Source organism: Thermobia domestica, chromosome 7 (genome assembly GCF_964235325.1).
Source record: "Thermobia domestica chromosome 7, izTheDome1.hap1.1, whole genome shotgun sequence".
In the NCBI taxonomy this organism is placed as follows: Eukaryota; Metazoa; Arthropoda; class Insecta; order Zygentoma; family Lepismatidae; genus Thermobia; species Thermobia domestica.
In genome coordinates, this window is record NC_137460.1 from 196,310 (window position 1) to 217,759 (window position 21,450).

At 38.0% G+C, this 21,450-nt stretch overlaps 1 protein-coding gene across 1 annotated transcript in view; it reads right to left on the reverse strand.

Moving 5' to 3' along the window:
• Positions 1-11,006: 11,006 nt before the first annotated feature.
• Positions 11,007-21,450, reverse strand: part of Lmx1a (LIM homeobox transcription factor 1 alpha) — a 102,591-nt gene continuing 92,147 nt past the window's right edge. Inside the window, exons 6-7 of the mRNA XM_081764036.1 lie at positions 20,725-20,832; positions 11,007-16,931 (exon numbers count right to left, since the gene is read on the reverse strand). Coding sequence (XP_081620162.1) covers positions 16,720-16,931; positions 20,725-20,832 — 320 coding nt within the window. The 3' untranslated portion in view covers positions 11,007-16,719. The remainder of the gene's footprint in view (positions 16,932-20,724; positions 20,833-21,450) is intronic.

The following is a 21,450-nucleotide window of genomic DNA, read 5'->3' on the forward strand; positions in this document are numbered from 1 at the left end:
TCTGGATTTGATCGTTAGATGGCAAATAGAAAGCATTTTGTGTACTCAATTTTTATGAACGTGATTCTGTAATCATTGTCCAAAGGGGCTTCTGCAAGTAGTTCAAGAAGTATCGCCTGTCCGTTTCAGGTAACAGGATGTCTTTGCGAAGGTAAGAGCAATGGTCGGTCTGTGATAGAAGGGCGAATAGACGAGATAAGAGAGGTCATAGGAGGTCATTTATACGAGTAAGGAAATCATCGGAGTGGCTTCTTCCCACTTGAACGAGGATTTAATGAGTTCATATTAATACATGAATCCCGTTACATTTTCATGGGGAACATTCTGCCTTGAACTAGACTTAGATCTGTGGGTGGTCAAAAGCTAGTACTCTGACCTGCTCGTTCTTCAATCCTAATTCTATACGTTTATTTACATATTTTTTAATTCTCTTTCTCCTCTTTCTACACGTATCGTAGAACTGAAATGCGAACCACAACTATCATCACCATGGAGCGACCATCTTTGGTGCGAAGGGTCTCTGGTCGATTCCAAGCCATGTGAGTGTGTGGTGGACAACATCACGTTCGTGGGTTTTGTCCTCCACATTCACACTTCATTTCTTTCTTAGGTGCCTTCCATTTCAACTCAGGCAAAAATAAATAAATAAAAAAATAAAATTGTGCCATCACCATATCAGATATTACTGAAACTTTTTTTCATAGCAATTAGACATGCTTTTATACTTTTTTCTTTTGTCGAAAAAAATCCGCCAAGTAATGGGCCATCAGACGGGGAGTACAATTTATGAATTGTAGAAAACATCAAAAATAGTCAACTTCGGAGCCCCACCATTCAGCTATGGAGACGGGTAGAGTTACAATTTTTGTTGTGGTATCCCATGAGTGTACATAGGGATATAAATAAATTATATTTTATTATAGTTTGGTTTGCGCATGCGTATTTTTTGTACAAAAATTAACAAATAACTCAGTTTATCGGAAAAGTTATTGCTTCTGTGTGCAACCGTTTTCTCTCAAAAAATTCGAGAAATTGTCAAATTTTCAAAAATCGCCATTTTCTAAAAAAAAAAAAAAAATTAAAATTTTGAAATTATGTCAGATGGATCAACTTTACATGAATAATAAACACACCAAATACTATTCTCGATCAGTGCTTCATGAATTAACTACAATCTAAGTTAGCGAAGTTTCGTTAACTTTGATGTCAGAGTTGGCAACACTGAAAACAATGGAAATGCAACAATTTGATGATGTTTGTGGTTCATATTCATTAAATAAAGAACAAAGTTTTTCGTGACTGATTTTTGTTATTTTGATCAGAAATGCTCTCTGAAATAGTAAAATCAGCTTCCGCCCTACTCCTCCTCCGTTTTCTCAAACCGAAGTAATCTGAGGTGGAAATTGCGATTACTAAGCACACAAATTTTAAATTTACTTGAAACGGCCATCCAATAAATTCTGATAATCTGCAAACAGCCTGAACTATTACCTCAGTGATGATGATTTGCAATGCTCCGGACAAAGGCTCAATAAGTGTGATGTCATTACAGTGGTTGAAAATGGACAAAAAGTAAAAAAATCGAAACGTTTTCGCACGTGTTCCATCAATGAAATTTACTTACTGCTTAAACAGAACAATCGCAGCATAAGAATGGGTCATTGGAAATTTTATAGTATTCGACTAAAATGGGTCAGTCCGCAACCTGCGAGGAGGTGTGTGTATACGAGGGTCACTACGAAAGTTTTAAGATGTGAAATAATTTACATACTTAAAATCAATTTAGCACTTACATTTTCTCAAAGTATTCACCATTACACTGTTCACACTTTTGCATCCTCGAAAACCACTTTTGGAAGCAGTGTTGCCAGTCTTTTTCTTCAAGTGTTGAAAGTTCATTCTCGTAAATCACTACAGCTTGTTCAGGGCTGCAAAATCTCTTTCCACGCATGCGATCTTTGATCTTGGAGAACAAAAAAAAAAAAAAAAAAAAAAATCACACAGGGCCAGGTTAGGGCTATACGGCGGATGAGTTATAAATTTGACCTCCGTAGATTCTAAAAATTGAATTGTGTTGGCCGTGTGTGCGGACGCGTTATCATGATGAAGCAGGATCCCACACAATCCAGTTCTTGGACACCGTTCCAGAAACTTCTGGAACACTTTTGTTAGGCAAACAGTGGTTTACCACTGAGCAGTAACAGTCCTTTGTTCTTCAAGTGGAACAGTTGCAACATGGCCAGATTTGAAGAAGAAAGTTACGACCATCTTCTTCCCCACACTTCGCGATCGCTTCCCTTTCGTGGGTGGATTTTCGTCTGGAAAGATCCAAACTGTAGACTGGTGTTTATTTTCAGGGTCAAATTGATAGATCCAAGTCTCATCACCATAACAATGTCAGAGACGCGTCGAGAATTGCTCCCATCAAATCTTGCAAGCATTTCTTCACACCATTCCACACGCGTGCGCTTCTGCCGTTTAGTCAAAGTGTGAGGCGCACAACGAGATGAAACCTTCCTGAGCCGAAGATGATCATGAAGAATTTTTGTTACTGCTGGCGATCCAGTGTTCACTGTAGATTCAATGTCCTTTAAAATTGTTCGAGGATTTTCTCGAATCATTTGTTCTACAGCGGCAATGTTTTTATCTGACACAGCTGTTGCCGGATGTCCAGCTCTCTCTTCATCTTTAAGCGATGTCCGGCCTCTTCTGAATTCACCAAACCACCGAAAAATTGTAGCACGGAAGGAGCAAGGTCCCCAAATGCCCGCTGCAAACGGTCAAGGCTTTGTGTCTCGTTCAAACCACTTTTGAAATCGTAAAGGATTATTGCCCGAAAACGTTCCCTTTCGAGCTCCATTCTAGACAGCCGAATACTGCTCACATCAACAAACAAGTGAAGGCGATACGGCCACGCCGATAAGCGAGGCGAGTTGAAACTTGCTTGGCTTCTTCGCTCTGGATACCACTACCGAACGCAATTGTTGGAATTCAAATACTGTTCCACAACAATGCGTATCTCAAAACTTTCGTAGTGACCCTCGTATTGTGTGAATTTTAAGTTAGCTACTACTGCGTTATAACAAATCAGAGGTGCAGTCTTAATCGAATCTGTCATGAGTGACCTATTTTCATTAGTAGTATGATCCGTGGAAAATGACAGCTGTCTTCAAGAATGTGGTGAATGTCCTGAAATGGAAGGAGTAAGTGTGGAGTCTGAAGTGTTGATGGTTTAACTGTAAGAATTGTAAGTCATGACTACATCAAAAGAATCCAAAGAGAATTAATTGCTACCGAAAAACATTGTGTAGAATTTCAAGATACAAATTCTGTTTTACTGCACGTGGACTTCGCTGAAAATTGGACTTTATTCTGAAAAGTAAAATTCAGAGTTATCACTGGAAAAACGAGCAAATCTCAATGTTTACGGCAATGGTATATTATTATAAAACAACTGACTGCTGTAATAAGAGATGAGAAAACACACGATTCGGCTCATGTACTTATAGCTATAGACAAGATTCTAAAAATCCTCGAAGAAAAACGTCACGTGTCTACACTGTCCCAGACCGTGTCAGTGATTTCTGATTGTGCTTCTTTCCACTTTAAAAATCGCTTTCAGATACCCGAGATGCAGACAGGTCCGATAAAGCAGTGGATTTTCAGTAAAACTCGCTATAGCAAGGGTTCCTGCGATATTATTGGAGGGGAGGGTGGTTATAAAGAATGTGGCAGCTCGGTATAACCTTAGGCAAAAAAGATATACCGTATTAAAACTGCAGAAGAATTCGTGAGTGTAGTGCAAGTATAAACTTCGAGTATTACTCTCGTTGTGTTGCCAGGAACTGAATTCGACAATTTTCGGAAAAAAAAATGAAAGTGTGCGACCGGTAACTGGTATTCAACGAAGTCACCTTTGGCTTTCGGAAAATGGCGAAGTTTTTATAGCAGTAACGGGTAACCATGAAATAACGTCATGCTTCCCCCAAAATCGAGCTTCTGCAATTCAAAGTGTTGATTTAAGAAGTCTGCAAAAAGGAACTTTTGTTACATACATATATGATAACCAGTGATAGATACCAGAAATAATATGAATAAATCATGAATTACATGAAGTTGAGGTGCTCTTTATGCTTCCACATGGACCTTCAACATCATATAGGTTTCCAGAAGAGCATAAGAGAAGTGAAAATAAGTGTTCTGTGATTATCGACAATGTGCTACGAGATGTGAGTGCATCATCTGCACGGTAACATGCTATTATCTAAGAGGACACTAACAAGAAAATCATTGCTTTAGTGTGAAAAAAAAAAAGTGAAATTTTGTTTCCGAAGACCATTTTGAGTGAGTAAACTTAAAATTTTTGTGTTACGTAGAGGCTCATTTTACTATTTCAGAGAGCCTTTCTGATCAAAATACGAGGTGGTTCAATAGTTATTGTCCCTGACTTATAAGCAGTATTATTTTTCCAAACAGTCTCCTTTCATAGTAATGCACTTCTTCCACCTATGCTGTAAAACCACTATGCCAGCTTCAAAGAAAGTCTGGCTGAGCCGTGAGCTATTCCTCCACAGCTTCAATAACAACTGCATTTGAGTGAAACTTCACCTTGAGGTGCTCCTTCAACTTTGGGAACAAATGAAAGTCACTAGGGGCTAGGTCGGGTGAGTAGGAAGGATGTTCCATCACATCAAAATGAGCAGCATGGATTACGGCACCAGTAAGATGGCTTTTGTGGGCCGGAGCATTATCTTGGTGGAACAGCACTGTTCGCTGCAACATCCCGCGCCGTTTTTCCTTGATTGCTTCGGTTAACTTAGGAATTAGGGCTGCATAATAGGCCCCCGTGATAGTGTGTCCAACCTCCAGGTAGTCAATAAGAAGCAACACCCTTCGCATCCCAAAAAAATTGTGGCCATAACCTTGCGTGCTGATGCTTGCACTTTGAACTTGCATGGGGGAGGCGAACTGCTGTGCCACCACTCCATGCTCTGTCGTTTGGACTCGGGATCATAGTGGTGGACTGTCACAAATCTATCACAGAACTGTTTCAGGTCTGCCCCCATTACCTTCAAACCAGCCCTTCAACATCGAACTCTGTCTTTCTCATTTTCACGTGATAACATTTTCGGTACCCATCGCGCTGACACCTTTCTGAATCACAAGTGTTCATGCACAATGGTTTCCATTGAGCCTACAGAGATGTGCATGATGTCTGCTAACTGTTGCACCGTGATTCGTCTGTCTGCTATAATCGTATCATGCACAGCATCAATGTTTTCTGGGGTGCATGCTGTTGTTGGAGGACCAGCACCAGGGGCCTGTTGACAGCTTTCCCTACCGCAACGGAAGTCGCGGCACCAGTTCTTTACCACCTGGTAGGAAGGAGACCCATCACCCAACACACTGATCATGTCCTCATGAATCTCCTTTGGACTTAACCTCTTTTTCTGGAGGTACTTGACAGCTATTTGTTCGGTTTTCTCCATTTTTTCAAGCTAGGTGCCACCTCTCACACCTGAAACGACAAAAAAGAATATTAATATAGCAGCTATGGTTCTGAAATTTAGCATATAGGCATCTAAGATATTAGGCTACAATATTCCCCATAATCCATCCCAGCTCAAGTATTTAAATATGCCGGGGACAATAATTATTGAACCTCCCTCGTAACAAAAAGGAGTCAGGAAAAACTTTTGTTCTTTATTTAATGAATGTGAACCACAAACACCATCAACTTGTTGCACTTCTATTGTTTCCAATGTTGCCAACTGACATCAAAGTTAACGAAACCTCGCTAACTTCAAAAGTAGCTGTAGTTAATTCATGAAGCAATGAGCGAGAATAGTATTTGGTGTGCTTATTATTCATGTAAAATTGAACCATGTGACAAAATTTCAGAATTTTAAAATCTGGTGTTTTCGAGAAAATGGCGCCCAAAAATGGTGATTTTTGAAAATTCGACGATTTTTCGAAGTTTTTGTGATAAAACAGTTGCACACAGAAGCGATATATATATATATTTCGGAAAGCGGGTAACTGGGTCTTACAACCGTGAAAACAGAATTTTAAAATTCGAACCAGAAGTGCTCGAAAAAAAAAATCTCAAACTTCGACTTTTCCGATAAACTGACGGTAATTTGTTAATTTATGTACAAAAAGATACGCATATGCAAACCAAACTATAATAAAATATAGTTTATTTATATACCTATGTAGGGGAAGTGCGCACAGTACCGGGCACCTAAGGTTTTTTCGAATCCACAAGATAAGTAAGAGGTACATCATGAAAGTTGGACATGTATTATAAGAGCTGACATAAAATAAACTACAACAATGGAGAGCATATATTTTTAAAATGAAAATGAAAATCAGGTTCAAATTCACACATACACAAAAACGTTACCCAGTACCGGACACAACATAGAATACATTTGTTTCCTTTTATATGCAACGACTAGAATGATATATGAACGTAAAAAACGTCTGAAGGCACTTCTATAAATAGTTAAGTAAATAAAACACATCTCGTTGCAGAAACAATACTAATACAAGCAAAAATGTCATGTCAAGCCAATATCCCAGTACTGAACAAGGAGTGTGAAAATGTGAATTAGTCCTATCTCACCTGAACATAAACAAGCACTAAACAAATTTGCACCGATCACATAAGTAATAGTCAAGATTCTCTTGATTTGTGCATGCAACATGAGCCCATTTATGACACAAAATATACTACACTCACTCTTCGTCCTCTGTTTCAGAACAAATGATGCATTCAGTGATGATGGCTTTTGATCCACTCTGCACTTATCTGTGCCACCGGCGTCAAAATTCAATTTTTTTTTTCTTATTGACTTCTTACTTTTCTTTACACCTGTCTGTTCGCTTTCATTAGCTACCTTTTCGTTGAGTTATCTTCGTCTACTTGAAACTGCATGCTCTTCAGTTTCGTTTCTTCTATCACTTGTGCTTTGCTTCCTGTTACGTTTCTCTTCTAATGTTTTCCTGTATGGCGTAGATGTTAGAATTTGGCTTGTTTCACTTCTGTTTCTTCTCATTGTTAACCTGATGTTTGTTTCGCTTATGACTAAGTAGATCTCTTGAGCTACTGTCTGAAATTGTCTTGAAGTTGACGACATACTAGGGTCGAACGAAGACTTTTCTTGAGCTGAGCTAGAAATCGTGCTAACAGAACTGTGTTTCACACCCTGTGAAGTAGGTAAAGTTGTTTCTGATGATGTTTCTGGAATAGGAGAAGGTGACTTTCGGAGATTGGCATCTAGATCGACAGAGAAATTTGCTGATGGAAGGAAATCCAAGTCAGTAAAGACATTCCTATTCAAAGGATAAAGTCCGGTGCAGCTAAAAGCTGACCTTGCTAAATCCATTCTGCAAATGGCAGTAAAGGCCGTTTTTACTAAACCAGCCACGTCTTTCACTGAAATTTTCAAGGGAGCATATTTTCTTATCCATACAGAACAAGTCTCATGGTAGGCTGTTTTAAACGGTTTCATTACAGTTCGGTCTAACGGCTGTAATCTTTGCGTCTTGTGAGGGGGTAGACTAATAATATGAACGTTGTTCTCTTTAGCATACAAAACAACCAGAAGGTCTTTGTGTGAAATATGTCCGTCAACAATTAGTAGGACAGGGTCTTCCTTTCTTGGCTTCACGCGACCAACAAACATTTCAAGATATTTTCGAAAACCCACAGTTGTCATCCATCCACTTTCTTCAGCAATGAAAACACTATTCGCTGGCACATCTTTCTTCAGTTCCTCAGACATCCTTTATGCGGAAAGACAAACAACGGAGGAAGAAACTGATCACCAGTTGCATTAATCGTGAGTAGTACTGTGTTGTTTCTGCTTCTTTCTCCTGAAGTATTTTTTTCGATTTGTTTCTTTCCTTTCTGCGAGAGAATTTTAGTTGCATTATCGTGATCCACTGACACTCCAGTCTCATCACAGTTAAATATATTAGAAGGTTTAAAGTTGCACTTTGCCAGTAACTCTTCATATTTGTCAAAAGAAATAAACAAACAAAAATAAATAAATCAATGTGCATTTTACTAAAGCCCACAGCTCGTCGACTGAGGAATACGCAACGACAGTTCAGGATGACGTTTCATGAAACTGTAGAAGAACTTCTGTCCAGCACATTTTTGTCTCTATTAAACTGATGATTAATTTTGAGGTTCTCTGCTAAATCGAAAACAAATTTCAAAAACTTCTTTTTGTTCATTGACAGCAATTGGTTGTCCAAGTCCTTTAGATGATTAACAAGCTGCGTCTCCATTTCTTCTGAAAATATTGTATCAAAACGGCCCATTTGAGGAGTCATTTCTATTGTTTCCAATTTTCATGTCTTTCACTCTATCCCCTAAAGTGCTTTTAGGTACTAGAAAGTTACGTGCTGCTACCCTCACTCTCATTTGCCCTTCCATTGACTGCTTGCTTTGCCTTCCTCATATCCTCTTCCACCCATTTCCCCTTTTTCTTGCTTGCCATCTTGCCTGGAAAAAACAAGAACTAAAAACGCTACTATTATAAACTTTCCGTAAGGACGACATTGTGTCCTTGTCCGATACTGAAAACATACATGCTGTCCGGTACTGCGAAATTAACATGTTAACGTATAATGTCGGATCACGTAGTAATACTTTCCGTAATTCAATATTTATTAGCTTTCTTGGGTACATCACACAATAAGAGAAGTCATATATGTAAGAAAATGTTCGCGTGCTTACCCGTACAGTCGATACAGTAGACAAAACTTAACATACAGCACCAACGTACACAGCACTTCAGCTACAAACGTCAATATCTTGCTCCACACTGGCCTGATACAAGTCACAACTTGCTCACCTACACCTTGAACTTACACAATGGTGATGATAACCAGTACACGTCTGTCATCTATCGGATACGGACTCTACTAGTACTGTCCGGTACTGAGCGCACTTCCCCTACATACCACAACAAGAATTATAACTCTACCCGTCTCCATAGCTGAATGGTGGGGCTCCGAAGTTGACCACTTTCCATGTTTTCTACAATTCATAAATTGTACTCCCCGCCTTTGATGGCCCATTACTTGTCAGGAAAATTTTTTCGACAAAACAAACAAATATGGGTCTCTTAAAAACATGTCTAGTTATAAAAAAAGTTTCAACAATATCCGAGATGGTGATGGTACATGCTCTGCCTGAATTGAAATGAATCATCCGTCTCCTTTAGCCTAAAGTGGTAATCGTGTGACGTAAAACAAGAACTTTCATTACATTTATATTTGCCTCTGACATGCTCCCAAAATTTTGGTTTGAAATAAAGTATTTTGTTGATATCTGTGTATTTGTATAAAGGTAACGAAGAAAGTCCTGTTGCTTTTTGTAAAGAACTGTGTTCAATTGGCCCTCAGACCGTGTGTTGAATGCGAATGGAGATAAGGCGAAGGCCAGTTGTTGATGTGAGTATTTCCAACATACTACCTGGTTGTGGCAGTTCAGTTACACCGTGAACTTGCGTAAGAACAGAGTGAACATGGAACCTCCACAGAGCACCATAAGGGTGAGTATGCTGTACAAGTTCAAACTGGGGTCAGACGCCGCAGCAGTGGAGCGGAGGATATGCCAAGCCTTTTGGAGAGGGTGTCGTGACTACGCGGACAGTGCAGAGGTGGTTTAACAAGTTTAAGAACGTTAACAAAACACTCGAAGACGCACCATGTGTCAGCAGACCAACACATGGACAAAATGAAGGCCTTTAGGCAGCAATTGAGGCTAACAGTGGCCAGAAATGTGAGGAAGTAGGACTACAATTCAGTATGAGTGCAGAAACCATTCTGCAGTATCTCCATGAACGTGAAAAGCACTACAAGTTGGGTCGTTGAGTCCCACATGATTTGACTCCGGGCCAGAAGGCTACGCGAACAGACACCTGTGTTTCTTTGCTGTCTCGTTCGTCTGAGGAAGGAGCCATTTTTGGACAAGGTGTTGACATGTGATGAGAAGTGGATCCTGTACGAAGCTCCACGGCGCCGTCATCATTGGTTAACATCCTATGAACCAGTTCGAAAACAGTCGAAACCAATACTTCACCAGAAGAAAATCCTCCTGTGTGTTCGGTGGACTGCTCGCGGCATCGTGCATCGGGAACTGCTACCAATTGATCAGAGGATCAATGCAAGTGTGTACTGTCAGCAGTTAAGCCGTGTTCAAGGAAAACTCAAAACTCTGGAGCCAACACTTGTGAATCGCAAAGTTGTCCTCCTGTTACAGGACAACGCTAAGCCCCACGTGACTAGGATGACCCGGAACACCGTTCTGCGCCGTAGATGGGAAACACTATTGTATCCCCACACTCACCGGACATTGCACTGTCCGATTATTACCTGTTTCATTCCTTGGACAATCACCTTAGCGGACGCCAGTTCAAATCTTAGGTGACATATTGATGTTCGAAGATGGTGGGTGAGAAAGCGACAGAACTTTCTTGCTTACCTTTATAGATGTTCCCCCTAATTTGGAAATCAAAAGCATGGTCAGTTTTTCTATAAAATAGATATACAATTCTATTTGTGTTCGTCCTCCAGTATTTGTGACAAGGTGCAGTTCTAATATTCATTTAGAAAAAGATGTGTATATTCCCTCCTCTTTTCTTCTGACCTTCCTCCAAACATTGAACTGTTAGCGATCTAGGTTTTGTTATGGAAAGTTCCCTGTATACATGAATGATAATGCTTTTTACGTAATAAAAACATTATAAGTTGTTTCCCGTATTATGCTAGTGAAGACAAATTAAAAGTAGAAATCTTCAGATACATAAATCACAGTAGAATGTAGTCACTTCGTGTGAAACCCTATATGAGCATGGTCTTGAATATCAACGAAGTAAGTTTTATGCATTTAAGTCTTGTTAAAAGATGCGCAAAATAGACAGGAGTGAGATCCGAAAATAGGGAATATAAATGAATGGATTTATCATGAAATAACAAGAATAAAATGTTGTGAAATATATATTTAAATAACTTCTTTATATTTTATATACAATCAGACATCATCAGACAATAAGATTCTTGTACAAAAATGGACTTACAACTCACAGGTAGAAGTATCACTAAGAGGAAAATACATTCATACGTTGTTTTTGTATGTGAGACATATTTTAAGTGTAAAGTGTTTGATTAGCAGGAGCTACATTTATGCATTGTGTGCGCATCCAATATGTTGGGTGTGAGGACATACGTTCTTTGAAACTTTCTTGTTGCAGAACTTGAATTCGTTTACTTTTTTGGTTGAAAACCTTGGAGAATGGCAGTTGTGAATAGAATATTCCATTGTTCAAAGATAGCTGTGGATCGTTACGAATTAAATGCGGAAAATGGGGTTCGGAACAAGAAATAAAACAAATTGATCAAGCTAAAGGAGTTGTAGAGTATATTCTGAAAATATAATGCATTATGTAGAAAAGTCATCGTGATTTAGGGCATTAATTACTTTGTATGGAAGAGATGCACAGTGTTGCAAGTATCACTCGTCTATGACTTCTGTTGGGGCGTAGATAATAATAGAAGAATATAAAGTGATATAGTTCAACTCCTCCTCTGAAAAAAAGATCCAAAATTTCGCTCTTTATCGTGGGCATCATTAAAAGCAATTAACAGCCTCTTAAGATGTAAGTGTTGTTTCTAACAACTGAATATTGAACAAAAAGGAAGTCCTCAGATGTATGTGATCATTGAAGAAATCTTTCTTGATACGTAAAAGCTAATTTTGTTACCTGAAACTCGTCTGCCCATACATTGGAACTAAAGCAAGATATTTTAATCTATGTTGTATTCAGTTTTTCGTTTATTAACATGGAATATTGTTTGTTGTAAGCAATACTTGTTTCTAATTAATATCTTCTTTGGCGATCATGTATTTCAGTGTTTGAAAGCGATGTAACACGTTTATTTGTGTATTTCCTTAATTGTGACCAGAGGACGTAAGGTCTCTTTATTATATATGTTGTTAGGATTTCCTTGATTCTTCATTATTAAAGAAAAGTAACAGGCTGCACTCAGTGAGTAAATGATGGAGAATAGTGTCTATGTCGTGTAAAATGGTTGTCAGCGTAATGATCCCTTGTTCACATATTTCTTCACTAAATAAATAACTATACATTGTGGTGATACATCAAAACTTCCAATAGAGAAATATAATATAAACAATACCATGTACGCTCATGGACAAAAGTTAATAACACTGTTTTTTTATTGTATTTTGACCAAAGACTTCCTTTTGTATACCACCATTATCAGTAAAACAAATGAACTGGCATGAAAAGCAAACCGACCAACATGGCATTGGAAAAGGCAGTGATGACAGCCAAGCAAGAACACGGCTGATTTGAGTCGATCTTGTTGCCAGTACGATGCATTTTTTTTTTTTTTTTTAATGGTCCGGAAAGTCAGCAGAGGAGAACTACGTAAGCTAACGAAACAAAATTTGTCAGATCTGTTCATTGGAGATCGAACATTGTCCATTCCAAAAGACACGACTCTGTTCAATCATTGTAGAGTAGTGAGTGTGAAACCGTATCGAAGCGCCTGCCAAGTATGAACTACAAGATGTAGTTCGATTTCTCCAGGTGGAAGGGCACGATACAGCCGGTGTTCGTCGTTCAATGATTAAGGATTATGAGTGATTGCTGTCTGCACAAATGCTACAGAGAGTTCAAAGATAAACTTACGACCTACACGACGAGAGAAGTCCAGGGTGAATATCTGTGGCGGAAAACGGCCTTAATAAACGCGAAAATCATGTGGTTCATGAAAGGGGGGTAGATATGCGTTCTGAACTGTCTCATCTTGGAATTTCAGGGAAATAAGCCTGAGCCGCATGGAAAAATTTAATTACATCATGTACGTCCCTCTTGGCGGGTGCTTCGATTGCAATCGATACAGTTTCTCGCTCACTACTCCACAACGATTGAACTCCAGAGTCTGTGGAGGATGTGCGATGTCCAGTGAACAGATTTGACTAATTACGTTTCGTCATCTCTAATGGCGGCTTCATACAACCTCGCAGTTCCATAATTAGTAAGGATCTGGCAACACATTTCTTCTCCTCTCTTTGACTTTACCTGTTTCTCTTGGTTTCTACTCCATGCTATGACATAATTTATTGCCTAGTTGTGTAGGGTGTCCGAGAATCACAGAGAATACTATCAGTGTAATTTTAGTTCTGATATTGGTCACAAACATCATTATCTGGTATCCCTGCGTTCAACGTTACGTGGAGGATTTCGGTTGAGGTTTTTGAAATGTGGCTGATGGGAGTAGTTGCAGTAACGGTTAGTGGCATATGTATTGGTGAACGAACGACCACAATGACTGCGTTTAGAGATCGCTTTGGCAAGGACTCATCTCATAAATGAACCTTACTTGATTAGAAGAAACGTATTTTTGCTTGAAGATGTGTCAAAGACGAGTCGCATAATAAGCGTAAGAAGACTCGTGGGGAAGCGTGCTGCCGCCGCGAGGTATCCAATTAAATCGCTTCGTAAAAGAGCAACTGAATTTAATATATATCATGTTCAAGACATATTTAAAAAGTGTGAAACCGGGAACTTCTCGGACACCCTGTACATTTATACACCTGCTTTATTTGCTGAGAAATAAGATGATGTAGAATACAAATATATTTTTAAGTTTATCCAATGGCTCTTGTTTAAGATCACACTACAATGTTTAATGAAATTCTTGATGTGAAAGAAAAATTGTTTCGAACAGTTTCATGTCTTTACAGTTCATCCTTAAACCTTGTTCTGAAAAATATTAAACAATCACTGACATTCATTTTTTTAACCTGTTAACAAAAAAACACGCTCTTCCATTTCATTCTACATCAATTATAAATTTAAGCAACATTATGTGAATAATTCTTAATATGGTCATCAGAAGGTAATTTGGCAATAATTACTTCAAACATGGAAGTTGAGTTGGAAATGCAGCCCAAAACATAAAATTTAGATTTAAGCAGTACAGTTTGTCATTGCTGCTACAAGTATTTTTCAACATGCTATATTTCTTTAGGACACTCATAGGTAATTGGTAATCAAATTTCATTGGTGGTTTTAAACTTATGAGGCACATGTCGAGTCACCCTTTAAATTGTGGACATCCAATACACTTAGGCCTAAGATGTTACTCCAGTCAATATCACTAATAAACTAAATCAGTACAATAAATAGATTTCTCCGCAAAATAATTAGTTGACTCAAACGCTTGTTTAGAAATATATCCACATTACTGTACATAATTACCCAATATAAAGACATGAGCACTTGAACATCAATCGCGAAGTGCTTCAAGAAAAAAAGGAGAAAACTTATTTTGTAGCATACACAACTAGTCTTGGTATAATCCATGCCAAAGTATCACTTCGTTAGGTTAGTTAATTGGCTGTAACGAAGGCAGATATTTATATGATTGGTTGTTGATGAAAATCAATTATAATTGTAGACATGATCTTCTTCCCATCTAATACAGGGTGATTATTTTTAAAGCACGAATTTCATTTGGGTCTAAAATTTCTAACTTAAGTCCGACTTTGATGCGGTTTATGGCAAATGATCAAGGGAGGGTAGGAGATTTATGGGACTATGTTTACTGGTTTGAATTTATCCGGGGTAATATCGACCACATCTCAAGAAAAACAGCAAATATTCGCCAGTGTAGCTTACAATTGGAATGAGGTTTTGAATTTTTGAAGCGAAATTGCAGAATACAAATTAAGTGTTTGTTGGTAACACCCATAAATCACATGTTGAATAGCTGTAGCCGGTTTTTTGCGATAGATGACGGAGAGATTTCTTTATCAACCTAAGGACTCGATAACTGACATCTTCCACAACACCTTTCCTGCAAGGTCCAATGCTTCCCTGTCTCACTCAGAAGCGATTCTGTTTCTTTCAATTTATTCACTAGCGACCATATTATGTTCCTGTCTGCGGCAGAATGTGGGCAAGTTTGTTTCTAAATGCCCTTTGTGTAGCAACAACAGCTTCCTAACGATAAACTCATGTTGCTCCAAAGAGTACATTATTGTAACTGCGTCCTGATCATACTCACACAGTAGCACAAAACTGTACAGCACAATTGCCAATACAAAGGCCCAGTTTTCTGTTTCTTATTGAGCTTGGTTAGGTTGCCATCTAACGAAGAAACCTCAAATCTCCACACCATCGCACCTCATTCCAATTGTAAAGTACACTGGCGAATACTTACTGTTTTTCTTGAGGTGTGGCCAATAATACCCCGGATGAATTTAAATAAGTAAACATAGCTCCATAAATCTTTCATCCTTCCTTGATCATTTTGCCACAAACCACATGAAAATCGGACTTTAGTTAGAAATTCTAGACTAAATTGAAATCCGCGAATTTTAGAAAATCACTCTTGTATTATCTTTAATCCTCCCTAACGTAAGCTTAATGTTTAATTTCCTCTAATCCTTTTTCTGGCATGTTTGGCTGTAGTAACCTAATTTTACTAAAATGAATATTATTCTCAGTTCGTTTGAAGTATTGTACTGTACGGGCCGTAACCTGGATATTCAGCAAAAATGATTAAAAAACAAGGTATGCATTCAATATGTGGGTATGGGGAAGAATTGAAAAACTAATGAAAGCTGTTGAAATGGGAGAGGAAAGGACAATTTAGATATAATTAAAAAGAGAAAGAAAAACTGATTGGAACATTTTATCATGAGGGACATGGTAGAGAGTATAGTAGCAAGAAAAATAGGGGGAAGGAGGTTACAGTTTCTGGCCGGTATCAAAACAGAAAAAAAAAAAAAACTTGCGTAAAGACGAAGAGGTTAGTGGAAGACCGTGGAACATGGAAGCTTCTCAGGTTCAAGTGAGCTGCCAATAATAGCAGAATACCTATGATGATGATGATGATGATGATGATGATGATTCATATTGTTACTGAACAATGCTTCTTATTTGATTTCCTTTTTAAATTTTATTTTTATTGCACTATTTAACTAGCACATGACATTTTCTAGATGGTTGGTTATTTATTGTGCATGCAATTGCGCTGGGATTGAATATGATATATAAAGTTTCATGGTATCTATTTGATGTCCACAATTTATTGAGTCACTCGATATGATCCTGGGTTAACAATGTAATATTTTAACAAAAGAAACTGGAATAACTCAGAAAATTAGTAAAGAAGTTATATATATTCAATAAACCTGTTATAGCCTGATATTGAATTGTGAACCATGTTTAGAATGTTTGTAGATCCATAATCCATAAGTAGTGTTAGAAACTTAACATTTTGCTCTTTATATTCATGTAATTAATAATGCAGTCCAAACCGAAACAAACACGAGGTGTGGAAGCATTTGCGATGCACATCGAAGCCTACCTCCACCACTAAAATTTCCACTTTTAACTTACAGTGAGACGTAATTCATTTGCACATATCTTCTTTCACAATAACCAACAAAAATAAACGCTATGTATGTATTTTTTATCTCTCTATATATAGATCTATGTATATAATATGTTATATAATCCTGTGAGTTCTCTTGGACTGATGAAAAAGTAATAACAACATATTCATGTACACAGCCATGTGATCATATGGGATGAAAGATGCACTTGGAAACAATGTTCTTTTGTGACGGATGAGGAATTGTCAGTTGTACTGTAGCACTCACAGTAGATACGTATTTGACATTAAATAGAGTTTGTCTATGTGGTTCACCTGCTCCGAGTATGTATCCTGTGGCTGCTGCAACCGCTCCATGGCCGTTGAGTGGGACAGACTATCTTGGCCACTTTCATCCAGCTGCTCGAAATTACTGCTTCCATCCAGTGACAGTTCGGAACTGCAGAAGCTTTCTCCTGAGTGTGTAGGGTAAGCATCTGTTCAAAGAAAAACGAGTCCATTTAGATTCTTTAAAAGAAATTAACATATTTTTAATTTTAAAAGTTGAAAACAAAGCCTACAACGGCGTAAAACCTCTTTGTCCAATTTTGCAAGAGACAATCATATCTTTTTTTTTTTTTTTTTTTTTATCTCGAATCTGTTCCACTTTTATTCTCCTCTTCCTACTTTTGTTCTCTTTGAGAACATTATTTTAGCTAGCATTATGTTAGTAGCTATAAACTCACAGTTTTAAAATAATGTAAATTAAAACTTCCATAGTGTTAATAGAAGAAAATGTGTCTTAAAGTGCTTTCAAAAGTAGAAACAAATTAGCTCAAAAACACGTGCAGATTTGTTTTGAAGACGGGAATCTACGTCACATAGTTATTGGGGCCACTCAGCGACGGTCGAATCATAAACGTCATTTTAGCAACAGTGGGTGGAGGGTTTGCTTGGCAACATACCTTAACATTCTAATGTTGCAGCTAGTAAACACTTGTTTTAAGAAGGAAAGAAGCGTGGAAGTGATTTACCCCCCCCCCTCCTCCCAACATGCACACACTGGGACGACAAACATATCCTTTCATCCATCGAAACAAACCAATATTTAGAGGTTTTCCTCTTCGTTAAGACATACAGGATAGTTCCAGCTGATGACTTACCGGGATGCGCACGATGTGGCAACAACGTACTATGTGCTTCTCCAAACGTCTATTTGTTTGTAGTTTTGAAAACACTATAGTTTTGTATAAAAGACTGGCAGGAATATTTTCTAATAATTAATTTACATAAACTATCTTATTAAACTATAATATACAGTGTGTCAATGAACTATTTGGACAAACTTCTAAAATGTGACTCCTTACATTAGAGTAAGTAAAAATTTCATGTTGTCATGTAGGGAAAATCGCATAGTTTCAGAGCAAGCGATGAAAAAATATTGCAACACGTGTTATTTCAAACATGGGGAACCGTAAAGTAGCGGTCCATATCGACGTAAAGAAAGTCCCAAAATGGTATTCCATGTATGTGCAATGGATTCTCCACACTGCGTAATTCCCAGACATGCTCCCAAAAGAAGATGGGTTTAAAAAAAAATGAAATCTTTGAGTTTTACGTCCCACGTTTATGCCGGTTAGGCTAAAGGAGACGGTGATGATGAGTAATGAATGAAATGGTGGAATGAAGAAAGTGGGAGGAAACGGGAGAACCCCGAGAAAACCCACGCACACGGTGGGTTTAAAAAGTAAACGTTGACAGGAAGTCGGAAGTGGTAGGAATAGCCAGCTTTGCGGTTTCTTGTGTTCAGATTAACACGTGCTGTGATGTAACTTTTGACGCTTTGGACGATTCTAGCTCGAAAACTATGCTCTTTTGCCCATATTATTTTGTTATTTTGATGTGAGAAATCAGCTCTTAAAGTTTGTCAGTATAATTCATTAACACCCTATATAATTATACCTGTTTAGGATTGTCAACTATAGAATAAATTGAGTTGAGTTGAATTTATTTTTTCTAATCTTTTCGGCCTAATGTTCAATTTAAGAGAATCACAAGAACCAATTGTGGTCCGCAACCCACAGTTAGAGAAACACTGGACTAACTCGACGGATACAGTCAGATAATATAGAAACCAAGATTTTTGATCTATGCTGGTCCAGGTACTTATTATATATATATATATAGTTTGTCCCACAATTTTACATCAAGGCGAAAGAAGAGAGTAGTGATAATAAATGAAGTGGGAGACTGAAGAAACTGGGACAAAATGGAAAAACCAAGAGGAAAACCGTGTATGCAGTGTTTGTCCACCACAAAACCTGCTTGGCGAGAGCTGGATAGAGCCAGGGACCGCACGCACCAGAGGTGAGCGCTCTACCATTGAGGCATCGCGATCCCTGCACATATTAATTTGACGTTTTGGCCAAGTGACTTTAATCAAGATACAATTCACGCATTTGCTTCTAACGTCCACAGTTCCGAAGATTTCTCTTCATAAATTTAATGTTCGAAGTAATTGGATCTCTTACGTTATTGTATAAATAGGAGGCAACTACTACGTATATATATACAGGGTGTTTGAAAACAACACCGACAACATTTGGGAGGTGATTCCTAACACCAGGATAAGACTAAAAGTATAGACCAACTTGGGTGCACAAATGCTTCCTTTCGGAGTTAAAGGCTGCCGAAAACATGAAAAAATCAATTTTAAAGGTCCATAGCTCCAAAACTATGAAACCTACCGTAGTCGGGTCAAGACTACTTAGGAACTAACATGTACTCTATCAGAAAAAAAAAATGTTTCGGAATCCTAAGGTACTCACGCAACAATTTTTGTATAGGCAGTTTGGTTACGGGCATATAATACTATAAAAATTGTTGCGGAAGTACTGCAGGATTCTGAACTATGTATTTTTGGATAGAGCACATATTAGTTCCTTAGTAAAGTCTTGACCCAAGTACGGTAGGCCCCATAGTTTTGGAGTTTTTGAGTTATGGACCTTTAAAGTTCTTTTTTCACGTTTTCGGCAGCCTATAACTCCGAAGGGAAGCATTTGTGCACCCAGGTTGGTCTATACTTTTTGTCATATCTTAGTGTCAGGACTCACCTCCCAAACGTTGTCGGTGTTGTTTTGAAACACCCTGTGTATATTTGTGTTATAGAACTTTTAATTATAACTTCTTATTACCATTAATCTGTTCTTACTTTTAGTAGATTGAGATGTGGTCAAAGGTATGCCACAGAGAAGATATCAGTTAAAATGTATTGTTTCGTAATATGTTTGGTTTATGTTTCTAGGATTGTGCTTTTTATCAGTAAATAGTACGAAGAAAGAAATGACTTGAACTAGGGCTCCCATAGACTTCGTGAGCACCAAAACAAGTTTTCTGTAAGGGCACACCAAACTGTCTCAACTCATAGAAGTTTTTCAGTTATAAGAAATATTGATTCTATAATCAGGGCCGTAACTTGTGGGGGGAAAGGAGGCAACTGATCCTCCATTTAAGCTCCCCGCTGTTCAAGGGGTCCCTGTTATATACATCCCAGTCTGAAGCATTTTTAATGACTGCACTGGCGCAAATCCCGGGGGATTAGGGGCACATGTCCCCTCCAATATTGCAACTGGGGGACTGTCTCCCCAATAATTCGATTTAAAATGTGTTTTTTGGGGGAGAAATGTGATGATTTGTGTCCGATTGCCACAAAGGAAAGTGAGATGAAATTGATGTCCCAGAATAAACCTCAAATCTGCCTACCTCCCAATATTGAAGACAACTCTGCTCTCGTGATCCTCCAGAATATTATTTTTCATCTTCATAAATATTTTGAACACCGCTTAAATATATATATATGGGAACAGTCCTGCCCGTCCCCTAATGTTTAAGACAGATTTGCGCTGCTGAATGACTGCACTCGCGAGAATTGTTTCAATACATCTCAAAAGTTTCATCGTCTGTTTGCGATAAATAAAGATTTAATTACAGGAAAATATTACGTTATTGTGCTTGTTGGTAATTGAGGAGCTTATTTTCAACGTTTTCATCTTTAGTTATTTATATATATAGGGTTTTATAGGCTATATAAAGGGTTATATATAGACACGAGTAACTTTACATTGTGATTTCTACCAGAAACTTTCTCGTTTACATACAACGTTCAAAAATCATTAATTAATTTAGGGGGAAAAACGTGATTTAAATGTTTTGAAAATAAACTCCTGACGTATAACATTGCTAAGAAAGTAAGCATGAAGCATGTATATGTTTGTTAGTAACGGTACTTACCATCAGGAGAGAATGGAATGTTTGGATTCAGAGGTTGGCTGCTAGATGGCGTGTAGGCCGAGTCGTTTAAGTCCCTTGAATTCAGAGAATTTAAACCCAAATAATGATCTGTCAGAAACAAAAAGGAATAATCATTAATGATTGTTCATTGATAAAGACATTAAACTATTATTGAAATTTTACATTCTTAGTAGCTAAGCTTGCGCTATCTGCACAACGTTTCATTCTAATATGAGCACTCATTCAAATTTACATCTAAAGATATAATATTTATCGTACATCACCACAATCAATAGCTTCCTGTATCCCATTTATAACCAGGCGCTTCTAATAATTCTGTTTTTCTCCTGGCCCCGGAGAAGGCGTTACCTTCTGTGGCCCGCCCAGTTTCAACTGGGAATGAAATTGCAGTTAAAAAAAAAAAAAAAAAAAAAAAAGAAAAATTGTATGAACTTCTCGAGCAGGCTTCAGATTTGCCGCGTTAAGCTTATTCGTCAGGCTACCATCTTCTTACAATTCGTGAACGTGAACCCCTCATCGTCGCATTTAGAGTCGTCATTCATACATCTAATCTTTTTACTGCATTCCTTCCTTCACAATAACAAGGATCCAACTGACTACCCCCGCTCTGAGCAGAAGATAACATCGTTGTTTAAAGTAACACTTATTGTTGAATTTTGTTCATTACACTTCATCATCACTAACGGAAAACTAACAAATCCTGAT